This window comes from Pongo abelii, chromosome 1, assembly GCF_028885655.2.
Source record: "Pongo abelii isolate AG06213 chromosome 1, NHGRI_mPonAbe1-v2.0_pri, whole genome shotgun sequence".
NCBI classification, from domain to species: domain Eukaryota; kingdom Metazoa; phylum Chordata; class Mammalia; order Primates; family Hominidae; genus Pongo; species Pongo abelii.
This window is the reverse complement of record NC_071985.2, coordinates 132,862,665-132,887,341: the sequence shown is the minus strand read 5'-3', so window position 1 is coordinate 132,887,341 and position 24,677 is coordinate 132,862,665. Positions and strand designations below refer to the sequence as shown.

General features: G+C 38.6%; 1 protein-coding gene across 3 annotated transcripts in view; it reads left to right on the top strand.

Moving 5' to 3' along the window:
- MFSD14A (major facilitator superfamily domain containing 14A) overlaps window positions 1–24,677 on the top strand; it is a 61,462-nt gene that overhangs the window by 3,682 nt on the left and 33,103 nt on the right. For all 3 annotated transcript variants that reach the window (XM_054530756.1, XM_054530757.1, XM_002810563.5), the window contains exons 2-5: window positions 8,147–8,242; window positions 17,023–17,085; window positions 18,224–18,351; window positions 20,171–20,285. In XM_054530756.1, the coding sequence (XP_054386731.1) occupies window positions 8,147–8,242; window positions 17,023–17,085; window positions 18,224–18,351; window positions 20,171–20,285 (402 nt within the window). The remainder of the gene's footprint in view (window positions 1–8,146; window positions 8,243–17,022; window positions 17,086–18,223; window positions 18,352–20,170; window positions 20,286–24,677) is intronic.

Here is a 24,677-nt window from a genome sequence, read left to right as displayed (position 1 = left end):
AATGAGCCAGGTGTGGTGGTATGTGCCTGTAATCCCAGCTACCCTGGAGGCTGACGCACGAGAATCACTTGAACCTGGGAGGCTGAGATTGCAGTGAGCCTAGATCACGCCACTGCATTCCAGCCTGGGTGATGGAGTGAAACTGTCTCAAAAAAAAAAAAAAAAGTTTTTAGTTACAAGTTTTCATGTATGTAACATTCAGTGTAGGTATTTAAGACAGCTGAAATAAAAATACCTTCTGACATTTTCAAATACTAGAATTCTGTTTTGTTTTATTAAAGCATTACCACTTGTTTTTAAGCATTCCTGTTAGAGGCTAAGAGCTAAAGAGTTATTTACAGTATTCAAATAGAATTTTCCTTATCTTTTAAAATGCTCATTTTAAAATATGATCTTTATTGTTTTGGCAATACAATTGTGGGACTACATCTCTGACAAAGTGGAAAATGTATAGTTCTTTCAGAAGTTAGTGGTAAAATGACTTTAAAGATTTGATAGAAAGTAAGGCATATGTGAATTGCATGGTCGGAAGTACCTGAAAAAAGTAAAATTGATATATCATTTGAAAATGAAATGCATATCCCTGGATAAGCAGAGCACCAGATTTTTTTTTTTCTTGGCATCCCTGATTTTAATTAAATAGGAGTCAGCAACCATTTCAAAAGCGGGACCCAAGCTCTGACGGTTTGCACTCTTCACCTGCAAGGATGGCTGAAGTAGTGGCAGGAAAGCTCTCTGGGATGTAGGGCCTTTGTAGACCCAGGGAGCTGTTAAATAACCTTTGGTTGCTAGCATGCAAGCAATGAGAAGGGCCTGTGGTGCTTTTCTTTTTCTTTCTTTCTTTTTTTTTTTTTTTTTTTTTTCGAGACAGAGTTTTGCTCTTGTTGCCCAGGCTGGAGTGCAATGGCGTGATCTTGGCTCACAGCAACCTCTGCCTCCCCGGTTCAAGGAATTCTCCTACCTTAGCCTCCTGAATAGCTGGGATTACAGGCATGTGCCATCATGCCCGGCTAATTTTTGTATTTTTTTTAGTAGAGACGGGATTTTACCATGTTGGCCAGGCTGGTCTCGAACTCTTGACCTCGGGTGATCCACCTGCCTCAGTCTTCCAAAGTGGGATTACAGGTGTGAGCCACTGCGCCTGGCCCCGTGGTGCTTTTCAAAAAGCCTAGAAACATCAGGGTGTTTATATTGTCTTTGGCAGGTGTGTGGCTGGCAGCATCATTAATTACTTAACTCCTTACCTCCATGGTTCAGTGTTTGGTTTAGATTGGTGTGTTTGGGGATAAATTAATATGCAGTTTTTTTCAGATTGCTATATGCATCCAGTTCATCCTCATATAGTTAGAAGACTTGCATACCAACGTAATCAGACCATCAGCAGAAATTCTACAGTTGAAATGTAACTCCTTTGCAGCTACTGAAAGTTTAAAGTTTAAGTAAAAAAATGAATAGCTTTCTTCAGGTAACATTCTGACAAGTCTATATGATTTAAAAGTTTCAATTATAAGGAACTCTGATTGTCTTTTAGCATTATTTTAAATTGAAAGTGTGAAAGTAACAGTTGACAGTTTCAGCCAGGGTACATCAAGAAGAGATGAATATGGGTGTAATATAGCTCTCAAAATTTCCAGTACTTTATAACAAAGAAATATCCCTCCCACTGCCCTGCTTTTTTAAAAAATAAATAATACATTTTTTCCTTCCAGTCGTGGGAAACTCAATAGAATGGTTCAAGAGGGACAAGTATATGCAGCATACCTGTCATTTTCCATTCAAATTTTACTTTATTTTTAAAATTTATTATTTTTTAAAATATTTCAATAGTTTTGGGGTACAGGTGGGTTTTTGGTTACATGGATAAGTTTTTTAGTGGTGATTTCTGAGATTTCAGTGCACCTGTCACCTGACCAATGTATACTGTACCCAATATATAGTCTTTTATCCCTCTCAAGCTTCCCCCCCATCCTCAAAGTCCATTCTATCACTCTTATGCCTTTGTGTCCTCACAGCTGAACTCTCACTTGTGAGAACATACGACATTTGGTTTTCCATTCCTAAATTACTCACTTAGAATAATGGCCTCCAATTCCATCCAAGTTTCTGCAAAAGACATTATTTCATTCCTTTTTGTGGCTAAGTATTCAATGGTGTATATACACCACATTTTCTTTATCCACTTGTTGGTCATTGGGCACTTGGGTTGGTTCCATATCTTTGCAGTTGTGAATTGTGCTGCTGTAAACATGCATGTACATGTGTCTTTTTCATATAATGACTTCTTTTACTTTGGGTGGGTACCCAGTAGTGGGATTGCTGGATCAAACAGTAGTTCTACTTTTAGTTCTTTAAGGAATCGCCATACTGTTTTCCATAGTGGTTGTACTAGTTTACATTCCCAACAGCAGTGTGAAACTGTTCATTTGTCACCACATCCACACCATCTATTATTTTTTGATTTTTAAATTATGGCCATTCTTGCAGGAGTAAATGATATCTCATTGTGGTTTTAATTTGCATTTTCCTGATAATTGGTGATGCTGAGCATCTTTTCATATGTTTGTTGGCTGATTGTATGTCTTTTGAAAAATGTCTGTTCATGTCTTTTGCCTACTTTTGATGGGATTGTTTGTTTTTTTCTTGCTGATTTCAGTTCCTTGTAGATTCTGGGTACTAGTCCTTTGTCAGATGCACAGTTCATAAATATTTTCTCTGACTGTGTGGGTTGTCTGTTTACTCTGCTGATTTTTTTTTTTTTTTTTTTTTGAGATGGAATTTTGCTCGTTTCTCAGGCTGGAGTGCAATGGCATGATCTTGGCTCCCTGCAACCTCTGCCTCTCAGGTTCAAGCTATTCTCCTGCCTCAGTCTCCCAAGTAGTTGGGATTACAGGCACACACCACCACGCCTGGCTAACTTTTTTGTATTTTTAGTAGAGATGAGTTTTCTCTATGTTGGCCAGGCTGGACTCAAAACTACTGACCTCAGGTGATCCACCCGCCTTGGCCTCCCAGGGTGCTGGGATTACAGGCATGCCTAGCCAGCTGTAAGTATTTTGCTTTATTTCTGGGTTATCTGTTGTCTTCCATTGGTTTTCATGCCTATCTTTATACCAGTACCACGCGGTTTTGGTAACTGTAGCCTTTTATGTAATTTAAAGTTGGGTAATGTGATGCCTCCAGATTTGTTTTTTGCTTAGTCTTGCTTTGGCTATGTGGGCTCTTTTTTGGTTCCATATGAATTTTAGGATTGTTTTTTCTTGTTCTGTGAAGTATCATGCTGGTATTTTGATGGGAATTGCATTGAATCTATAGATCGTTTTGGTCAGAATGGTCATTTTCACAATGTTGATTCTTCCCATCCATGAGCATGGGATGTGTTTCCCTTTGTGTCATTTATGGTTTCTTTTAACAGTGTTTTGTACTTTTCCTTGTAAAGATCTTTCACTTCCTTGGTTAAGTATATTCCTAGGTGTTTTGTTTTTTTTGCAGCTATTGTAAAAGGGATTGAGTTCTTGATTTGATTCTCAGCTTTGTCGTTGTTGGAATATAGCAGTGTTACTGATTTGTGTCATTGATTTTGTATCCTGAGACTTTACTGAATTCGTTTATCAGACCTAGGAGCTTTTTGGATGAGTCATTAGGGTTTTCTAGGTATACAATCATATCATTGGCAAACAGTGACAGTTTGATTTCCTCTTTTCCAGTTTGCATGCTCGTTATTCCTTTCTCTTGTCTGATTACTCTGGTTAGGACTTCTAAATTTTTTAATTACTATGGGTACAAAGTAGATATAGATATTTATCGGGTACATCTGATATTTTGATACAAGCATATGTTGATACAGGTATACAGTGTATAATAAATCAGGGATACTGGGGTAGCCATTACCTCAAACATTTATCATTTCTTTGTGTTAGGAACATGCCAATTCCACTTTTATTTTATTTTTTATTTTTTGAGACAGAGTCTCGCTCTGTTGCCCAGGTGACATACATAGTACAGTAGTGTACTCCAGCCTGGGTGACGGGGAGACTCTTTCTTAAAAAAAAAAAAAAAAAAAAAAAAAAAATCTGTGTTCAGACTAATGTCCTAGAGTGTATTCCCAATGTTTTCTTCTAGTCATTTGTGGTTTCAGGTTTTAGATTTAAGTCTTTAATCCATGTTGATTTGATTGTTGTACATGGCAAGAGGTAGGGGTATAATTTTATTCTTCTGTATATGGATATCCACTTTTCCCAGCACCATTTAAGAGACTGTCCTTTTCCCAATGTATACTTTGGTGCCGTTGTCAAAAATGAGTTGACTGTAAATGCATGGATTTATTTCTGGGTTCTCTATTGTGCTCTATTGTCTATGTATCTGTTTTTATACCAGTATTATGCTGTTTTGGTTACTGTCACTTTGTAGTATAATTTGAAGTGAAGTAATGTGATACCTCCAGCGTCGTCGTTTTTTTGTGTGTGTGTGTGTGTGTGTGTTTTTTTTTTTTTTGAGACAGAGTCTAGCTGTGTCACCTAGGCTGGAGTGCAGTGGTGCAATCTTGGCTCACTGCAACCTCTGCCTCCCTGGTTCAAGCGATTCTCCTGCCTCAGTCTCCCGAGGAACTGGGATTACAGGTGCCCACCAGCACGCCTGGCTAATTTTTGTATTTTTAGTAGAGACGGGATTTCACTTTGATGGCCAGGCTGGTCTCGAACTCCTGACCTCAGGTAATCCACCTGCCTTGGCTTCCGAAAGTGCTGAGATTACAGGCGTGAGCCACTGTGCCCAGCCTCCAGCCTTGTTCTTTTTGCTCAGGATTGCTTTGGCTGTTCTGGCTCTTGTGGTTCCATATAAGTTTTAGGATTTAAAAGAAAAAATTCTGTGAGGAATGTCATTTGTAGTTTGATAGTAACTGCATTGAATCTGTAGATTGCTTTTGGTAGTATTAAAATTTTAACAGTATTGATTCTTCCAATTTATGAACATGAAATATCTTCCCATTTGTGTGTGTGTCCTCTTCAATTCCTGTCATCAATGTTTTATAGTCTATAGACATCTTTCACTTCTTTAAGTTTATTCTTAGGTATTTCATTTGTAGCTATTGTAAGTGGGATTATTTTCTTGGTTTCTTTTTCAGATATTTGCTGTTGGCATATAGAAATGGTACTGATTTTTGTATCCTGCAACTTCAATGAATTTGCTTCCATTCTGATAGTTTTTTGGTGGAGTATTTAGGGTTCTCTCTATATAAGGTCATGTCATCTGTAAAGAGGGACATGACTTCCTCTTTTTTAATTTGCATGCCTTTTATTTCTTACTCATGCCTAATTGCTCTGTTGGTACTTTCCAGTACTTTGTTGAGTAAGAGTGGCGAAAGTGGGCATCTTTGTCTTGTTCCAGATCTTTGAGGAAAGGCTTTCAGGTTTTCCCTGTTCAGCATGATAGCTCTGTGTCTGTCATATATGGCTTTTATCATATTGAGGTATGTTCCTTCTGTACCATTTTTGAGAGTTTTTATGAAGCAGTGTTGAATTTTAGTAAATGCTTTTTCATCATCAATTGAAATGATCATATTTTTTTTCCTTCATTCTTTTGAAATGATGTATCACCTTGATAGATTTATGTATGTTGGACTATCCTTGCATACCTGGATGAATCCCGCTTGAACATGATGAATGATTTTTTTGTTTTTAATTTTTTTGAGCCGGAGTTTTGCTCTTGTTGCCCAGGCTGGAATGCAATGGCGCGATCTTGGCTCACCGCAACTTCCGCCTCCCATGTTCAAGCAATTCTCCTGCCTCAGCTTCCCGAGTAGCTGGGATTACAGGCATGCGCCGCCACGCCTGGCTAATTTTGTATTTTTAGTGGAGACGGGGTTTCTTCATGTTGGTCAGGCTGGTCTCGAACTCCTGACCTCAGGTGATCCACCCGCTTTGGACTCCCAAAGTACTGGGATTACAGGCGAGAGCCACTGCGCCCGGCCGATGAATGATCTTTTTTTAAACCTCCTTCCTGAAGGAGGTTCGCTAGTATTTTGTTGAGGATTTTTGCATCAATGTTCATCAGAGATATTGTCCCATAGTTTATTTTGTTGTTCTCCATGCTAGTTTTAGGTAATTTTTCTCTTAAATAAACAAAGCATTTTCCTCCTAAAGTGCAAGCATGCTTATTAGAAAAGATATGGAAAGTTCAGAATAGCATAGTAAACAATGTGATATCACTTAAAATCATTACCCAATATACATTTTATTTACATTGAGGTCAGTATTTATTGTTTTTCAGAGTTGAAATTACCCTACCTATACAATGTTATATCCTACTTTGATTTTTAAAAAATTAGCATGCTTTAAGCCCTGAGAAGTTGTACCAAGCTTTCTGCTAGGGGCTGGGTATATGTGGTGGTGAACACGGTGAACAAAACAGGTTTAAAGCTTATCAAATCTGTGGCCAATTTTTTTTTTTTTTTTTCAGAGTCTCTGTCGCCCAGGCTGGGGTGCAGTGGTGGGATCTCAACTCACTGCAACCTCTGCCTCCCAGGTTCAAGCGATTCTCCTGCCTCAGCCTTTCTGAGTAGCTGGGATTACAGGCACACGCCACCATGCCCAGCTAATTTTTGTATTTTTAGTAGAGACAGGGTTTTGCCATGTTGGCAAGGCTGGTCTCGAACTCTTGACCTCAAGTGATCTGCCCGCCTTGGCCTCCCAAAGTGCTGACATTACAGGCATGAGCCACCATGTCTGGCCTCCTGTGGTCATTTTTTGACCTTATATTACTATGCTTGTTCCATTTGATACTAGTCATCACCTCCTCCTTCCTGAAACTGCTCCATTGTCATCTGTGACACTGTATTCTCTTCACTCTCCTGATATTTTCTCACTGTTCCTTTTATCTTCCTCTTTTCTTCATCAAAGAAGAAAAACCTTCATTATTTTCCTCTGCCTCCTACTTAAAATGTTGGCACTTCTTGGGATTCTGTCTCAGCTCACTGCTGTTTTCACACTTGACACTCCTGATAATCTCATCTACTCTGGTGGTTTCAGATATCACATTTGCTGCTAATTGTTTTAATCAGTGCTCAAAGACAATACAAATGTTTCACGTAAAGAGGGCAGTTTTGTAGATAGGACCTAAAGTAAATCTGAGCCTCGTGGGGGAAAGTGCTGGGAAGCCACCAGCTTTAACTGCTAGACAACCAAGCTAAACACTTGGAAGTTGTTCTTGATTCTCCCTTCTGCTATTTATCAAGCTCCTCCCAATTTCAAATCCTGAATCCTTTATCCGTTCCCTCCCCTCCAACATTCATACTGTGCCACTGTTTTATGCCCTGATCTCTTGTTTGAGCTGATTCAAATAGCTTCCTTTTAGATGCACCTTGCTTCTCCATTTTATCCTTTAGGAAATCACCAGAGTGATAATACTGAAGTGAGTCTTAAGACATCTCTGGCAGCAGTATAAACTTAATTTTGTATTTTCTTTCTCATGTATATCAAATCCCAAATCTCTTACATACTTTCCCTAGGGATTGTTCTGCTTTTGAGTCATGTTGATATTGTGTTTATATTTTTGCCACTTGCTTCATTTATGGTTTTTTTTTTTGGTTACATCTTTGCCAGAATAATCTTAAAACTTTCATCTGATTGTGTCAGTCTTAATATCTTTTAGTGGCTCCCCATGGCCTTCAGAATTAAATATAGACTCCTTAGCATGGAAGCTGGTCTTTGAGTACTTGTAGCTCGTCTTTCAATACACCCAACGTGCAGCCCATGCACTGGTTGTACTGAACTCGATATATGAGACCCATAATGCCTCAAGCCTTGGAAGCTTTGTACAGGCTGAGCCGTCTTTTCCACCCTATACCTCCGCCTGTCTAACTCTGTTGTGTCCTTTCAGCCTTCCTCCTGGAAGTCTGGTATTTCCCACCTCCCAAGCTCCCTTGGACTCTATGTTCCAACTGCATACTGTGCTTATGCTAATGAATTTTGTTATTGCCTTGTCTGTCCCTCTGACTTTGAAGACAGAGGCAGTGAGTACAGATGTTTGACACAGTGCCCAGTACATATATGATCTTAATATTTGTTGACTATTACATCGTTGTTACTGTTAATAATTATAGAATGTACTGTTAACTTTTTGTTAACTTTTTTAAAAATCTTGTTTTTTATAGCCTCAAGGAATAGGTTCTCCTAGTGTTTATCATGCAGTTATCGTCATCTTTTTGGAGTTTTTTGCTTGGGGACTATTGACAGCACCCACCTTGGTGGTAAGTAATCTTTTAAATTATTTAACACTGACTCCAAAATCTCTTTTACTTCAGTTTTGGAGGAAAGTGTGGCCCTTTTTCCTTTGCACGGTTAATTCTCCCACCGGTATTGTTCAGTATTCACCAGTATTTTACTGGTTGTCTTTTCCAACTGTTAACTCTCCCTTACCTTTTTTTGGGAGGGGGGTGGCGTGGAGGTGTTTGAATTTGGACTTGTCACTGGGCATGTTCAAGCAGAGGCTCTGTCACTACTGTGAGTAAAATGGAAGAGATTCTTAAACCGACGGGTTTAGAAAAGATGGTATCTGTGACCTGCATGACTCAGCATAATTTCTTTGAGGTTCATTTATGCAGCTGTATTTTTCAAAAACAGGTTTCTGTTCATTTGGGCTAAGTACCTAGAAGAGCTATTCTTTAATAGATCTAAGCTGATTTTACCCAAATTCTCCCAGGTTTGAAACTTTAGAAAAGCCCTCCCTGCCCGACCAAACAACTCAGAAGATAGCCAGTTTTCTTATATTGGTGTAGATAAGGGGAATGGAATGAGGGAAGGACTATCTCTGGTAAATATCTATACCATCTTGAAAGGAGTAATTAGGATAAATGTACAGTTTACCAAATCCTAGAGGAATAGAGTTTTAAAGTAATATACTATGTTTTCATGATGGTTTTTATAAAAAAAGTTATTTAATAGAAAAATTATGTAAGTATATTGAACTAGCCTAAGAATATTTACAATGCATATTTCTTGATATATTTATTGACAGCTGCGTAATCGTTACTATCTATACATAAAATATTGATGTTTAGCAGTTGCTTATGCCTGTAATCCCAGCATTTTGGGAGGCTGGGCGGGCAGATCGCTTGAACTCAGGAGTTGAGACCAGCCTGGGCAACATGGTGAAACCTTGTCTCCACAAAAAATGCAAAAATTAGTTGTGCACGGTGGCATATGTTTGTAGTCCCAGCTACTCGGGAGGCTAAGGCAGGAGAATCACTTGAGCCCAGGAGGCAGAGGTTGTAGTGACCCGATATCGTGCCACTGCACTCCAGCCTGGGCAACGGGAGTGAAACCTTGTCTCAAAAAAAAAAAAAACAGCCGGGCGCAGTGGCTCACGCCTGTAATCCCAGTGCTTTGGGAGGCCGAGGCGGGTGGATCACGAGGTCAAGAGATCGAGACCATCCTGACCAACATGGTGAAACCCCATCTCTACTAAAAATACAAAAATTAGCTGTGCGTGGTGGTGCGCACCTGTAATCCCAGCTACTTGGGAGGCTGAGGCAGGAGAATCTCTTGAACCCGGGAAGTGGAGGTTGCAGTGAGCCGAGATTGCACCACTGCCCTCCAGCCTGGATACAGGGTGAGACTCTGTCTCAAAAAAAAAAAAATCATTTTGAATATATAGAGCATGTTTATGAGTATTGCTATAAAAAAAAATCAGAGGGTTTTGTTTTTTTTTTTTAGTTTCCTAATTTCAGATAGAAATCTTTAAAAAATTAATTTACACATTTCCTGGCTTCATAATCCAAGTACAGTGATTCGGAACTTCCTCAGATGATGCAAGTTGATTATGACATTCATAACTTCATTGAATTGTAATAACCTGTTTTTGTCAAGGGTTACTAAAGTGCTGTAATAACTTTTTGAGCTCATGACTTTACATTAGCTTTCCTAATGCGCCAGCGTGCTTTTTATAATCTGTCAGTTTAACATATAAATCTGTCTGGTAGATCATCACTCCTACCATTTAAAGTACTTGAGCTTTGTAATAGTAAACAGTCCACGTGTATTTATATTATGATGGATCTAGGCACAGTCCTTTAATGTATTCAAAGTGGACTATGTTAGGCACAGTCCTAATGTATTCCACTTCGAATACATTATCATTTTTAATCCTCACAACCACCTTATCAGTGAGATATTAGCCTCATAATACAGATGAGGAAACCGGGGCTTAGAAAAGTTAAGCAATTTGATTGCTACTCTGACAGTAAGCTGCAGTGTTGGTATCTGCACCCAGGCTTCCTTGACTCCTCCAGTGCTCAGTCTTTTGGGGAATGCAGGTAGTAACTTGTTTGTACCCATGTTTTAGATAGTTGAGGTTATCAGGCAGCCCAACCACTAGCTAAGTAGGGTGATCAAAATGTGGATGAGCTGTTAGCAAGCTGTGAAAAAAAGCATTTTGTGATGTTTCCATAATTTGTTATCAGTATTTCAAGTCTGTATAGCTATTTTAAAAATCTGCTTCTTGTTTAAATTTTTTTAGGTATGTCATCGTTCGTGTAATTTTGGTACATTTTTTTCCTAGTTGGACAAAGGGAGGCTATCTTTTTTAAGAACAAGGAAAGAGTCCCCTTAGTTAGAAAGGCTTGTTTATTCATTTTTCATAGACTAATGTGCTTAATATATTCCTTTTTTTTTTTTGAGATGGAGTCTCGCTCTGTCGCCAGGCTGGAGTGCAGAGGGCACGATCTTGGCTCACTGCAACCCCTACCTCCCAGGTTCAAGTGATTTTCCTGCCTCAGCCTCCGAGTAGCTGGGACTACAGGCACATGCCACCATGCCCAGCTAATTTTTGTGCTTTTAGTAGAGATGGGGTTTCACCATGTTGACCAGAATGGTCTCGATCTCTTAACCTCGTGATCCGCCCGCCTTGGCCTCCCAAAGTGCTGGGATTACAGGTGTGAGCCACTGTGCCTGGCCAATATATTCTTATTATCTTTAATTTTTGTTTTCTTTTTCTTTTTTATTTTATTTTATTTTATTTGTTTATGTGTTTTGAGACGGAGTCTCACTCTGTTGCCCAGGCTGGAGTGCAGTGGTGCAACCTTGGCTCACTGCAACCTCCACCTCCCAGGTTCAAGCCATTCTCCTGCCTCAGCCTCCCGAGTAGCTGGGACTATAGGCACGTGCCACCATACCAGGCTAATTTTTGTATTTTTAGTAGAGACAGGGTTTCATCACATTGGCCAGGCTGGTCTTGAACTCCTGACCTCAGGTGATCCACCTGCCTCGGCCTCCCAAAGTGTTGGGATTACAGGCATAAGCCGCCATGCCCAGCCTGGCATATCTACTTTTTAGAAGTGACCCTTTTATATATTTAGTATATGTCACTAATTAAGAACAATATATTAATTCATTATGGGCTTTTTAAAAAGGTTTTACTCATTTCAAGGCTTTTGGCTTACAAATTTTGTTTTTTTGTTGTTGGCTTTGTTGGCAGTCTTTCTTTTGGGCTCCAGTACTCCTCCCACTCCTCCCCAGCATTGTGTGTGAGAGGTGTGTAAAGAGGTGGGTTTCTGGGTAAAAGAAGGCTCTCCTCTTAAAAGTCTGTTAATCTTTAAACATTTCATTTCTGTTTTATGTGTTTTGAAACTCATTATAAATGGTGCATGCCACAAGAGTCAAAGTTTTTAACATTCATTTTAAAAGGAAAATGAGGATGAAGACATAATTTTATTTATATTTTAAGTCAGTATCTTTCATTTCCCTGTCCCTCCCTCGACAGTTATATCATAGTTTGTTTCAGCATTTCAGATTTCAAAGATATTCTTTGAAGTATTTTTTAAATCAGATAACCAGTTTTAGACATATTAATTTTGAATGTCTGGTTTGGGATTTATGATAGCCTTAATTTCTTAATTTTTAAAACTAATGTGACATTTTAAGATAAAAAACACTGTGTGTTGCAATTATCTTTCACTTTTAAGCTCTCATAGAACAGTCAAAAAACAAAAGCTGTGTTTTGTGGAAGATCTGCCCAGGGGAAGATGGTGAGCCTCTACCAACAAGGGGATTTAGCTAAAAAGAAGGATTTTGTACTGACAAATATTTTTAAAGATTGAAGTCTAACACTTTTGAGAGATTATGAATATATGGTTGGTCATAGTAGATGTTCAATCAGAATCAGTGATTATTGCTTGATTATGTAACATATTAGCTAAGTGATGAGAATAACAGTAGGTATAAGGATCTGTAATGCCAAGGAGTGGATTTACCGGGTTTTTTTTTCTTTCCTTTTTTTTTTTTCCATTGAGATGGAGTCTTAATCTGGCGTCCAGGCTGGAGTGCAATGGCGTGATCTCGGCTCACTGCAACCTCCACCTCCAAGGTTCAAGAGATTCTCCTGCCTCAGCCTCCCCAGTAGTTGGAATTACAGGTGCATGTCACCACGCCCAGCTAATTTTTTTTTTTTTTTTTTTTTTGAGACAGAGTTTCACTCTGTCGTCTAGGCTGGAATGCAGTGGCACTATCTCGGCTCACTGCAACCTTCGCCTCCCAGGTTCAAGCAGTTCTCTGCCTCAGCCTCCCAAGTATGTGGGATTACAGGCACCTGCCACCATGCCTGGCTAATTTTTTTATTTCTAGTAGAGGCGGGATTTTACCATCTTGGTCAGGCTGGTCTTGAACTCCTTACCTTGTGATCCACCCACCTCAGCCTCCCAAAGTGCTGGGATTACAGGCGTGAGCCACTGCCACCGGCCAATTTTTTGTATTTTTAGCAGAGATGGCGTTTCACCATGTTGGCCAGGGTGATCTCAAACTCCTGACCTCAAATGATCCTCCCGCCTTGGCCTCCCAAAGTGCTGGGATTACAGGCGTGAGCCACTGTTCCTGGCCGATTTTACCCTTTTCACAGACCTATGGCTCTGGAAATAATAGGCCAGTGTTTGATGGTTCAAGCTCCTAGGTACACAGCCCATGTTACGGAACACTCAAAATCCACTAGCATCTCTTCTACCTAGATGGTTTTGTGTCCTTGGCTACAGAAACAGCCCCAAAGCGTTTAACATTTTAAGGATTATTTACTTTCAACATTTTTAAAGTTAAAAAAAAGTCAAGATCCATAAAATTTTTTGGAAAAATGTTACATTTTCTCTGATCACCTCTAAAGACCATTACTAAAGGATCCTGACATCAAAAATCTTTACAACATTTGAATCACTTGTTATATTTGTCTGTTAAAATTTTGTTAGAAATTGTATGGCCCCAAAGGAGAAATTGCTTTGGAGAAGAAAGTTAGGTAGCAGAGGAACAGTTTGGAAGGGTTGGGGGTTGGCCAGATAAAGAAAGGGAAGAAATATTCAAAATTGAAAGGATGTCATGTATAAAATACGAATATTGGAAAGCATAGAATATTTCAGAAACAGTGAGAACAGATTGATTGGAATGGAATACAGCTTGGCAAAGTGAATCATTAGCGATAAGATCTAGCATAGTATAAAACTTCTTATAGACGTTCATAATGTTCTTCATTCTTTCTAACACCAAACCTGTTCTTCATACCTAGAAAGATTTGGCTTGCGGTAGGTCCTTTGTGATTATTGAAAGAAAAGCATAATACATTTGAGTCCTGTAAAAAGTTTTGAGATACTAGTTTAAGGAGTTTAAATCTTATCCTTTAGCACAAGGACTGGGAAAATATGGCTAGAGGACTGAATCTTTTTTGCACTCTTTTTTTTTTTTTGTAGTTGCTTCTGGCAACTTTGTGTGTGTGTGTGTGTGTGTATATTCCTTTTCACAAGTATGTTGAATTGAACTTTTTCCTAATTATCACTTAGCTACTTAGTTAATGCATGCAGTAGAACTCTAAAAAGAACTTCTAGGAGTTTCTCAAAGACCTCCCAATAATTCTTTTCAATTAGAGAGGGCATGCCATTTTTCCTTTTTATTTTTAAATGATATTTTTATTTTTTATTTTTGTGGGTACATAGTAGGTGTATATATTTATGGGGTACATGAGATATTTTGATATAGGCATACAGTATGTAATAATTACATCAGGGTAAATGGGGTATCCATCATTTCAAGCATTTATCCTTTCTTTGTGTTATAAACAATCCAATTTTAGATTTTGTTTTGTTTTGTTTTTTGTTTTTTTGAGATGGAGTCTTGCTCTGTCACCAGGCTGGAGTGCAGTGGCGTGATCTTGGCTCACTGCAATCTGCTTCCTGGGTTCAAGCGATTCTCCTGCCTCAGCCTCCCAAGTAGCTGGGACTACAGGCACATGCCACCACACCCAGCTAATTTTTGTATTTTTAGTAGAGATGGGGTTTCACCGTATTGGCCAGGATGGTCTCAATCTCTTGACCTTGTGATCTGCCTGCCTCAGCCTCCCAAGGTGCTGGGATTACAGGTGTGAGCCACCACACCCGGCCAAATTTTAGCTATTTAAAAATGTAGAATAAATGATGGCTATAGTCAACCTGTTGTGCCTATCAAGTACTAGATCTTATTTATTCTATTTTTTTGTGCCCACTAACCATCCGCTCCCCCACTACCCTTCCCAGCCTCTGGTAACCATCATTCTGCTCTATCTCCATGAGTTTAATTGTTGTAATTTTTAGCTTTCACAAATAATTGAGAACATGTGAAGTTTCTCTTTTTGTGCCTGGCTTATTTCACTTAACATAATGACCTCCAGTTCCATCCATGTTGTTGCAAATGACAGGATCTCATTCTTTTTCTGTGTGTATAAGTACCACATTTTCTTTATCCTTTCATTCATCTGTTGATGGACACTTAGGTTGCTTCCAAATATTAGCTATTAAGAATAGTGCTGCATACAAAAATTAGCCAGGCATGGTGGTGCACACCGTAATCCCAGCTACTCAGGAGGCTGAGGCAGGAGAATTGCTTGAACCCGGGAGGCGGAGGTCGCAGTGAGCCAAGATCGCACCATCGCACTCCAGCCTGGGTGACAAGAGTGCAACTCCGTCTCAAACAAACAAAAAAAGGAATAGTGCTGCAGTAAATATAGGAGTACAGATATCTCTTTGATATACTAATTTCCTTTTTTTGGAGGGGTATATACCTAGCAGTGAGATTGCTGGATCCTATGGTAGCTCCATTTTTAGGTTTTTTGAGTAACCTTCCAACTGTTTTCCTTAGTGATTGTACTAATTTACATTCCCACCAACAGTGTATGAGTGTTCCCTTTTCTTCACATCCTTGCCTATCTTTTGGATAAAAGCCATTTTTAACTGGGGTGAGATGATATTTCACTGTAGTTTTGATTTGCATTTCTCCGATGATCAGTGATGGTTGAGCATTTTTTCATATACCTATTGGTCACTTTGAGAAATGTCTATTCAGATATTTTGCCCGTTTTTTAAAAATCAGATTATTAGATTCTTTTCTTACAGAATTGTTTGAGCCCCTTATACATTTTTGTTATTAATCCCTTGTCAGATGGATAGTTTGCAGATATTTTCTCCTATTCTGTGGGTTGTCTCTTCACTTTGTTGTTTGCTTTGCTGTGCAGCTTTAAACTTGATGTGATCTCATTTGTCCATTCTCACTTTGGCTTTGGCTGCCTGTGCTTGTGGAGTATTATCAAGAAATTTTTGCCCAGTCCAGTGACCTGGAGATCACATACTATTTTTATAAATAAAATTTTATTGGAATACAGTCAAACCCATTCATTTACATACAGTCTGTGACTGGTTTTTTTTTTTTCTTTTTCTTTCTTTTTTTTTTTTTTTTAAGACAGGGTATCACTCTGTTGCCGAGGATAGAGTGCGGTGGCACGATCTCAGCTCACTGCAACCTCCGCCCTCCAGGTTTAAGCAATTCTCCTGCCTCAGCCTCCTGAGTAGTTTGGATTGCAGGCGCCTGCCACCACGCCTGGCTAATTTTTTGTATTTTCAGTAGAGATGAGGTTTCGACATGTTGGCCAGGCTGGTGTCGAACTCCCGCCTCAGGTGATCCATCCGCCTCTTCCTCCCAAAGTGTTGGGATTACAGGTGTGAGCCACCACACCTGGCCTCTAAATTTATTTTTACTTACAATGAGCACATTTTTATTCAATTTCTCGCTATTGGCAGAAGAGGAATAACTGAAGAAAGGGGAGCAATTCTGATCCTTCTAAAGGTTCTTCTTGCAACATGTCAGAAAGTATATTTAGCATAATGTTTCTTCTTAAAGGGAAGACCTTCCCTACCTTTCTTATTACCCACATTCCCATTCTCTATTGTTTTTACTGAGCGATAGCATTGGATAACAGAAGCATTAGTTTCTAAGTCAAACAGGAACTCAGTTGCCTCATCTGTAAAGTGATAATATTGTCTAATTCACAGTGTTGGGATTAAATAAGAGTACATATAGGCTGTAAAAATGGTAGCTGCTGTTTATTTTTCCAATTGCCTGGAATTGCCTTTTCATTTGATGCATTCCAGTGGTTCTCTTGCTGCCCACTGCAAAAAATTGATACCACATGATTTGAGAACAAGCCTTGGAAAGGATAGAATAACTTGTTATACATTTTCATAGGTTGGGATTTTTTTTCTTTATAGAATCTTTCTAGATCTACTTTGTGGCAATTAAAAATTACTTATTAATTTTCCCAATCTCCTATCCTAGACAATATATCCATCTGAAAGAGAATTGTAAGTCAGTTATTTTGGGGAAGCAGCGTAGCATAGTGAGTAAAAACATAGGCTTTGAAGTCTGATCTCTTAGGTTCAGTTTCAGCTTTGCCATTTACTTACTGACTGTAATCTTAGACAAGATGTTTAACCTCTGCATATCAGTTTTCTGATAGGGCTGTTATGAGGGATTAAATGAGATAATATATGTAAAGTGCCCAATTTAGTGCCCTGTGACATAGTAAGTACCATATAAATATTTGGTTATTAATGGTCATATGCATGTCATACAAATCTGAATATGTAAAATAAATCAGATTGTAGTATGAATGGATGTTCAAAAAGGTAAATATAGAAATTTTATTACGACTGAAATAGAGCATGTGATTTTTATTTTGGTTTTTATTCTTTAGGTATTACATGAAACCTTTCCTAAACATACATTTCTGATGAATGGCTTAATTCAAGGAGTAAAGGTAGGATCAGTCATACATATATTTATGTGTATATATACATACATACACATACATGCACACGGATGAACATACATAAATACTTACGTATATATAACTGTGAATATATGTTTGCTTACTGAGTAATAACTTAATTTTTATAATTAGATGGAGTATATTTTGAGAGATAACTTAATACTTTCTAGACTTGAGTTTTAAATTTGATCTAACTACAATATAGCCAATTATGCATAATAATAAACCACATCATAACAGATTCCCTGTTTTTATGCTGGCATTTTAATTCCAGAGATCTCAATGATTTTTGTAAGACTACAGATTGAAGAGGAAAAAACTATACTAAAAAACCCCCATCAATATAAAACTGTATCAGTAGGGTAAAGAGTTGGTTATTATATGAATTCTTTGCTCTTTCTTTTTCGTGTTTTTTTTTTTTTTTTTTTTTAATTTTTCTTTGAGGCAGAGTCTTGCACTGTCACCCAGGCTTGAGTGAAAGTGGTGTGATCTCAGCTCACTGCTGAGAACCTCTACCTCCCAGGTTCAAGTGATTCTTCTGCCTCAGCCTCCTAAGTAGCTGGGACCACAGACATGTACCACCACACCCGGCTAATTTTTTGTATTTTTAGTAGAGACAGGGTTTTGCCATGTTGGCCAGGCTGGTCTCGAACTCCTGACCTAAGTGATCTGCCCTCGACCTCCCAAAGTGTTGAGATTATTGGTGCAAGTACTGTGCCCAGCTCAAATTCTTTACTCTTGATTCAGTTTGACAAACAAGTTTTCTAAATAGGTAATTAGCCTGTTTTATATATATATACACACACACACACACACACACACACACACACACACACACACACACACAGGTAATTAGCATATGGAATTGCTATTGTGGATTTATTGTGATTGAGAATTTATTAGAGCAGTTCATATTTAATATCTACCTGGAGCCCTACAGATGATTCTAAACTATCTTGGGAAATTTTAAAATTATATATAGATAAGCAATTCATTATTTAAAAGTTTGTGATAATTTACTTTAGAAACAAAGTTGTTGAAAATTTTTCTATAGGAGTAAAATGATTTATTTTTGGTTCATGTTCATAGATGTGTGGTATTCATTTTTTTCATTTAATTTTTTTAGGGTTTGTTGTCATTCCTTAGTGCCCCGCTTATTGGTGCTCTTTCTGATGTTTGGGGCCGAAAATCCTTCTTGCTGCTAACGGTGTTTTTCACATGTGCCCCAATTCCTTTAATGAAGATCAGCCCATGGTACGTGCACATTTAGATTATAGCAACTAAATATCACTTTCAGCTATTGTTTTCTTAATGTTCCTTTATTTCTTTCACTTGTGCCATCTTGGTTATAAGGTTTTAATTTTATTTTTCTAATACATTTATTCTTTCACACAGATAAGAAGGCCTCTAAAAATATAGTAGGTAATAATTCATAAAGGTTTTAGAACTAGATGACACTGTTGGAGGCATCTAGACTTCTGGCTAACTTAATTTTGGATTCCAGAAGCCAAATTTCAAAACAATATTTTGGGGACTGGATAGGATTGCTAACTTTTTTTTCTTGTATAGAATGTTAAAAACAGACACAAAGTTTGTCATTATCTATATTAGTTAGGAATAGGTTTTGCTATATATCAAAACCCAAAATAATAGTTGCTTAAAAATCAAGTTTCTCTTTTCATGTGAAAAAGGGTCTGCAGTTGAGCAGTCTGGAGCTGGTATGGCAGTTCCAATGGAGCAGACTTTTTCTATCTTGCTGTTCTTCCATACTCATCTCTCACCTCACTGAACAGAGTGGCTTCTTGAGTTCCAGCCATCAAGTCATACTACTGATAGCAAGGTGGAAGGAGTTGCTAAGAAGAGCACATCATCTTCTTTTAAGGAAATTTTACAGAATTCCCATCCCACCTCTGCTTGCATTTTTTTCGTCAGATTTCAGGGATATGCTGCTCCTAGTTACAAGAGTCTGGACTCAAGGCCACCTTGATTAAAATCAGTATTTTTTTTTTTTTCCACTCAGGAGGCAAGGGAAGGAAAGCTAACAAAAAGGGAATAATTGTCCTAAAGTCAGAGCCCAATTTGGTTGTAGATTTATAGATTTATTCTGACTAATGTTCTTTTTACTCCACTGAGTATTAATGTTAGTTCTACATCATGGATGGGCTTTATTTCCATGGTGTTATCTACAAAGGCCCAAAGGTTTATATGGGGCAGGATCTTCTTCGTGTAGATGAGATACAACTCTAATAGACCAAGCCTTTGATGAAGGGCACTCATGCACATGAAATCTTACCAAAGATTGAACATGGAATGAACAAAGAATTTGCTATGTTAAGCAGTGTGTTAGAAAAATTTTAGTAGTGATAGTCTTGGTGGAATGATATTTTGAAAGTTCATTATGATTATATGTGATTTTCAGAAACTAAACAGTATTAGAAACTTCTTATTCCCAGCTGTTTTGGAATTATTTATAGCAAAATATAGTTTACTCTTTAAATATTTTGTCCACTGTTTATAGTAACTGTCTATTCTCAGTTTTATAAACACTGAATACTGCCATATAGGTTTTCTCTGTGTGAAGCTGAGTTATTTGTTTTGCCAGCATTTGAAAAGCTAAAGATAACTTATGGAAAACATTTAGTTACTACATAGAGGCTCAAAACAAATATGAAGAAACTTGTTCCTCAGTCTTGTTTACTGGATTTTGTTTTTTATCTAGTGTTGTGGTGAAAAACAGTAATGGATGGATTATAATAGACTTTAGTTTGTTGCTGCTTTTGGCAGAAAAAGCAAAACCACTTACCAGTTCAACAGTTGGTCAAAAGATTTGCCTGAATACATGATCTAATTTTAAGTATTCCTGTATAGTAGCTGAGCTGCTATTGAAGGGCTCCTTCTAGCCCTATGTTTTCATATCTGTGGCTTATATTTATGGAATAGTTAATCCATGAACTATCCTAGTAAGCTGTTGACTGAAATGAGCTGCTCTTATGCTTAATTAACTTATAAAAATGAAAGAAGATTAAAACAATGGTAATTGCTCTAACCATTTCTTGTTATCTTTCATTCCTAGGTGGTACTTTGCTGTTATCTCTGTTTCTGGGGTTTTTGCAGTGACTTTTTCTGTGGTATTTGCCTACGTAGCAGATATAACCCAAGAGCATGAAAGAAGTATGGCTTATGGACTGGTATGTATGTTATTCTATACCTTTTGTATCTGCTGAGAAATGCCTTGTTTTTAAGATAAATATTATTATAAGGAGTGCAAACCTTTGCATTACAAGATTTTTGCATAAAATATATTTTGTAATAAAATTGTTCATTAGACTACATTTAAAATTTTTTTGCAGTACAAGGCTATGTAAGTTTTGATACTTTTCATTTAGGAGATATTTATAAGTCACACGTCAGAATTGAAATTATAGTGTATTTTACTTTGTAGAGTTCTTTTTAACAGAATCCTAAAAATAAGAATTATTTAGTATGTCAAGAGTTAAAAAAAATCACTACTCATTTAATGTCTAATCTAAAAACAACAGGCTAATATCTAGCTCAGGGATGAGCAAACCTTTTTTGTGGCTTTGTGGGCCATGTATGGTCTCTGTCTCATTCTTTTGTTTTTGCATGTGTATTTATGTTTATAAACTCTTTAAAAACATAAGAAACACTTAGCCAGATTTGAGCCATAGTGGTAGTTCGCCAACTCCTGAACACTGTTTTGGTAAACTAAATTATGGCAGTATAATCTGTCATCTATCAAATCTAGGAATTAAAGGAAAAAAGCCTAGTAATAGAACGACTACTATAGGCACAATAATAGATCACTACTGAATAGCCAGAAATAGGACAGTGATGCATTTCGGTAAATGTGAGACAAATACCTTTTGATAAATAAGGACTGAATATTGTGTTGGGCTGAATTAGTTTTAAAAGGGACTGATTTCTGATTCAAAGGACGTTATAATGAAGAATCATAAGATTTTTGGGGAGGAAACACCTATAGAGAGAAACTTAGAAAAAGAACTAATGATTTCTGGCCGTTCAGTGGCTCACACCTGTAATCTCAGCACTTTGGGAGGCTGAGGCAGGCGGATCACTTGAGATCAGGAGTTCACGACCAGCCTGGCCAACATGGTGAAACCTTGTCTCTATTTAAAAAAAAAAAAAAAAAAAGTGAAAAGAAAAAGAACTAATGATTTCAGTTGTAAACTTGGAACATTAAATGATACGAGGCTGATGATAGCCAGGATTTTTAAAAAATAGTCTAATTAAGCTATAGTTTACATACCATAAAATTTATCCTTTTTATGAGTATAGTTCAGTGCATTTTAGTAAATTTATACTGTTGTGCAAACAACACCATAACCCAATTTGAGGTTGGTTGGTTGGTTGGTTGGTTGGTTGGTTTGGTTTTTTTGACGTAATTTATTTTCCCATAGCCAAAGTTTTGGAATTAACAATTTTCAATCTGGAGGTTCTGTGTATTTTAAGGCATGTTCTGGCAAAAAACAAAACAAAACAAAAAAAAACCTTAAATCTTCTAGAAATAATATGCATGCAGAAAAAAGGTGAGTAAGTGGCCAGGCACAGTGGCATGTGCCTGTAATACCACCAGTTTGGGAGGCCAAGGCAGGGGGATTGCTTGAGGCCAGCAGTTTGAGGCTGCAGCTATCATCATGCCACTACACTCCAATCTAGGGTACAGAGCGAGACCCTGTCTCTTAAAAAAAAAAAGTTGGAGGGGCCGGGTGCAGTGGCTTATATTCCCAGCACTTTGGGAGGCTGAGGCAGGAGGATTGTTTGAGCCCAGGAGTTTGAGACTAGCCTGGGCAACATAGTGAGACCCCAGCTATACAGAAACTTTAAAAATTAGCCGGGTGTGGTGGTGTGTGCTTGTAGTCCCAGCTACTTGAGAGGCTTAGGTGAGAGGATCACTTGGGCCTGAGAGGTTGAGGCTGCAGTGAGCCGTGATTGCACCACTGCACTCCAACATGAGCCACAGAGCGAGACCTGTCTCAAAAAAAGGGGGTTGGGTGTGGGGTGACCCCTGTGATCTTTTTTCTGAGCAGAAAGAAATGGCTACCAAGTGGAGAGAATTGAGGAGAAGGGAAATGACATGAAACAACTGTACTGACTTTTGGTCACTGTGTCACAAATGTGATCTCTGTAAATGCCCTCAAATGTCTTCAGTGACTCTCATAGTGAGAACCATTTTCCCTTTCCCCACACTTGTGCCAGAGCCCTGCCGAGATCTGGGTCCCTCTGAAACCACACCTAGGGCTGCAATAACAAAATAACCACTACATGTGAATATATATATTTTTATATATGTGTGTGTGTGTGTGTGTGTATATATATATAGTTTGTTTTTTGTTGAGACAGAGTCTCACTCTGTCACCCAGGCTGGAGTGGAGTGCAGAGGTGTGATCTTGGCTTACTGCAACCTCCGCCTCCCGGGTTCAAACGATTCTCCTGCCTCAGCCTCCCCAGTAGCTATGCCCACTACCATGCCCAGCTAATTTCTGTATTTTTAGTAGAGACGGGGTTTCACCATATTGGCCAGGCTTGTCTTGAACTCCTGACCTGTGATCCGCCTGCCTCGGCCTCCCAAAGTGTTGGGATTACAGGCGTGAGCCATGGCGCCTGGCCCACATGTGAATATATTAAATACCATTTAAAAAACCACCACCACCCAGTTATAGAATATTTCCATCAGCCCAAAGTGTTCCCTTAGCCCTGTTTGCCATCCATCCCCATGCTCCACCTGTGACCCCAAGCAACCAACAATTTAGCTTCTGTCACCATGGTTTTGCCTTTTCTAGAAACTTCATATAAATTAAATAATACAAAACGTCTTTTGTGTCTAACTTCTTTCACTTAGCATAATCTTTTGAGATTGATCCATGTTGATACTATAGATCAATAGGTTCTAGTTTTGTCTCTTATCTTTTTTTTTTTTTTTGAGACAGGGTCCTGCTGTATCCCCCAGGCTGGAGTGCAATGGCATGATCACGGCTCACTGAAGCCTTGGCTTCCTGGGCTCAAGCGATCCTTCTCAGCCTCCAAAGCAGCTGAGACCACAGGCATGATGCACCATGCCCAGCTAATTTTTTTCTTTTTGAGACAGGGTCTCACTCTGTTGCCCAGGCTGGAGTGCAGTGGTGCCGTTACAGTTCACTGCAGCCTCTGTCTCCCCTCTACCTCCCTGCCTCAAGTGATCCTTCCACCTCAGCCTCCCGAGTAGCTGGGACTACTAATTTTTGTATGTTTTGTAGTGATGGAGTTTCACCATGTTGCCCAGGATGGTCTCAAACTCCTAGACTCAAGTGATCCGCCTGTCTCAGCCTCCCAAAGTGCTGGAATTACAGGCGTGAGCCACTGTACCTGGCCAGTAGTTTTTTTGATTGCTGTATAGTGTATTCTTATCCATTCATCAGTTGATGGACATTTGATTGATAGCTAGATGTTTGAAATTACTAGAATTTTATGTATTTGTTCAAATAGTTGACCTTTGAAAATTGAATTGCTTGCCTTAAGCAACAGAGTTGCAAGTAAGCATTCTTGTGAAGTTTAAGTTCTCCATCCAAAAGTCAAAAATGGCATAGAAACAGAATAAAATTCCAACGTTAATCTGTATGCTTTGAAAGAATATGGTCCTTTTTCCTTTCTTTCCCTTCCCCTTTCCTTTCCTTCCCTTCCCCTTTCCTTTCCTTTGCCCTTCCCTTCCCCCTCCCCTCCCCTCCCCTTTCCACTTTTCACTTTCACTTTCCCCTTTCCTTTTCACTTTCACCTTTCTCCTTTCCTTTTCTCTTTTCCCTTCCCTTCCCTTCCCCCTTCCCCTCCCCTTTTCCCTTTCCTTTCCTGTCCTTTCCCCTCCCCTTTTCCCTGTTTCTTTCCTTTTCCTTTCCCTTCCCCCTTCCCCTTTTCCTTAAGCCTTTTCCCTTTTTTTTAACCCTTTCCTTCCCCTTTTCTCTTCCCTTTCCCCTTTTCCTTTCTCCTCCTCTCCTTTCCTCTTCTCTTATCTCCTCTCCTCTTCTTTCCCCTTTCCTTTTCCCTTTGCTTTCCTTTCCTCTTTCCTTTCCAGACAGGGTGTTACTATGTTGCCCAGACTGGACTCACTCTTGGGATCAAGTGATCTCCCACCTCAGCCTCCTGAGTAGCTGGGACTATAGGCAGGTGCCACTTCACCTGACTAAGAGTGCTATTTTTATGAAGTGTTTCCTGCTGTCACATCTGCTAATTTGTAGGCTGTTGTCCAGTAGGCTAGAAGTGTCTGCGGTTAACAGGTTTGCTCTACTTGTGTCCTTTTCAACTTTAATCTTCATCTTCACCAGGCTTAAAAAATAGACTTCCTCAGAGTTTTAGAGATGTTCTTAATTTATCTGTGATTTCATTCTTCCTAACCCTGCCAACTAAAAAGATTACCAAGCTCAGTTTTGTTCCAGGGCTTAACATATTATTGATGAGAATAGGAACCTCCAAGTTCTTAAGCCTTATTTCAGCTAGCCCTTCAGTACGTATCAAGATAAACGTTCATTTAATTTTAATATTGGAAAAGTCACAGTGAAATTGGATTTTCT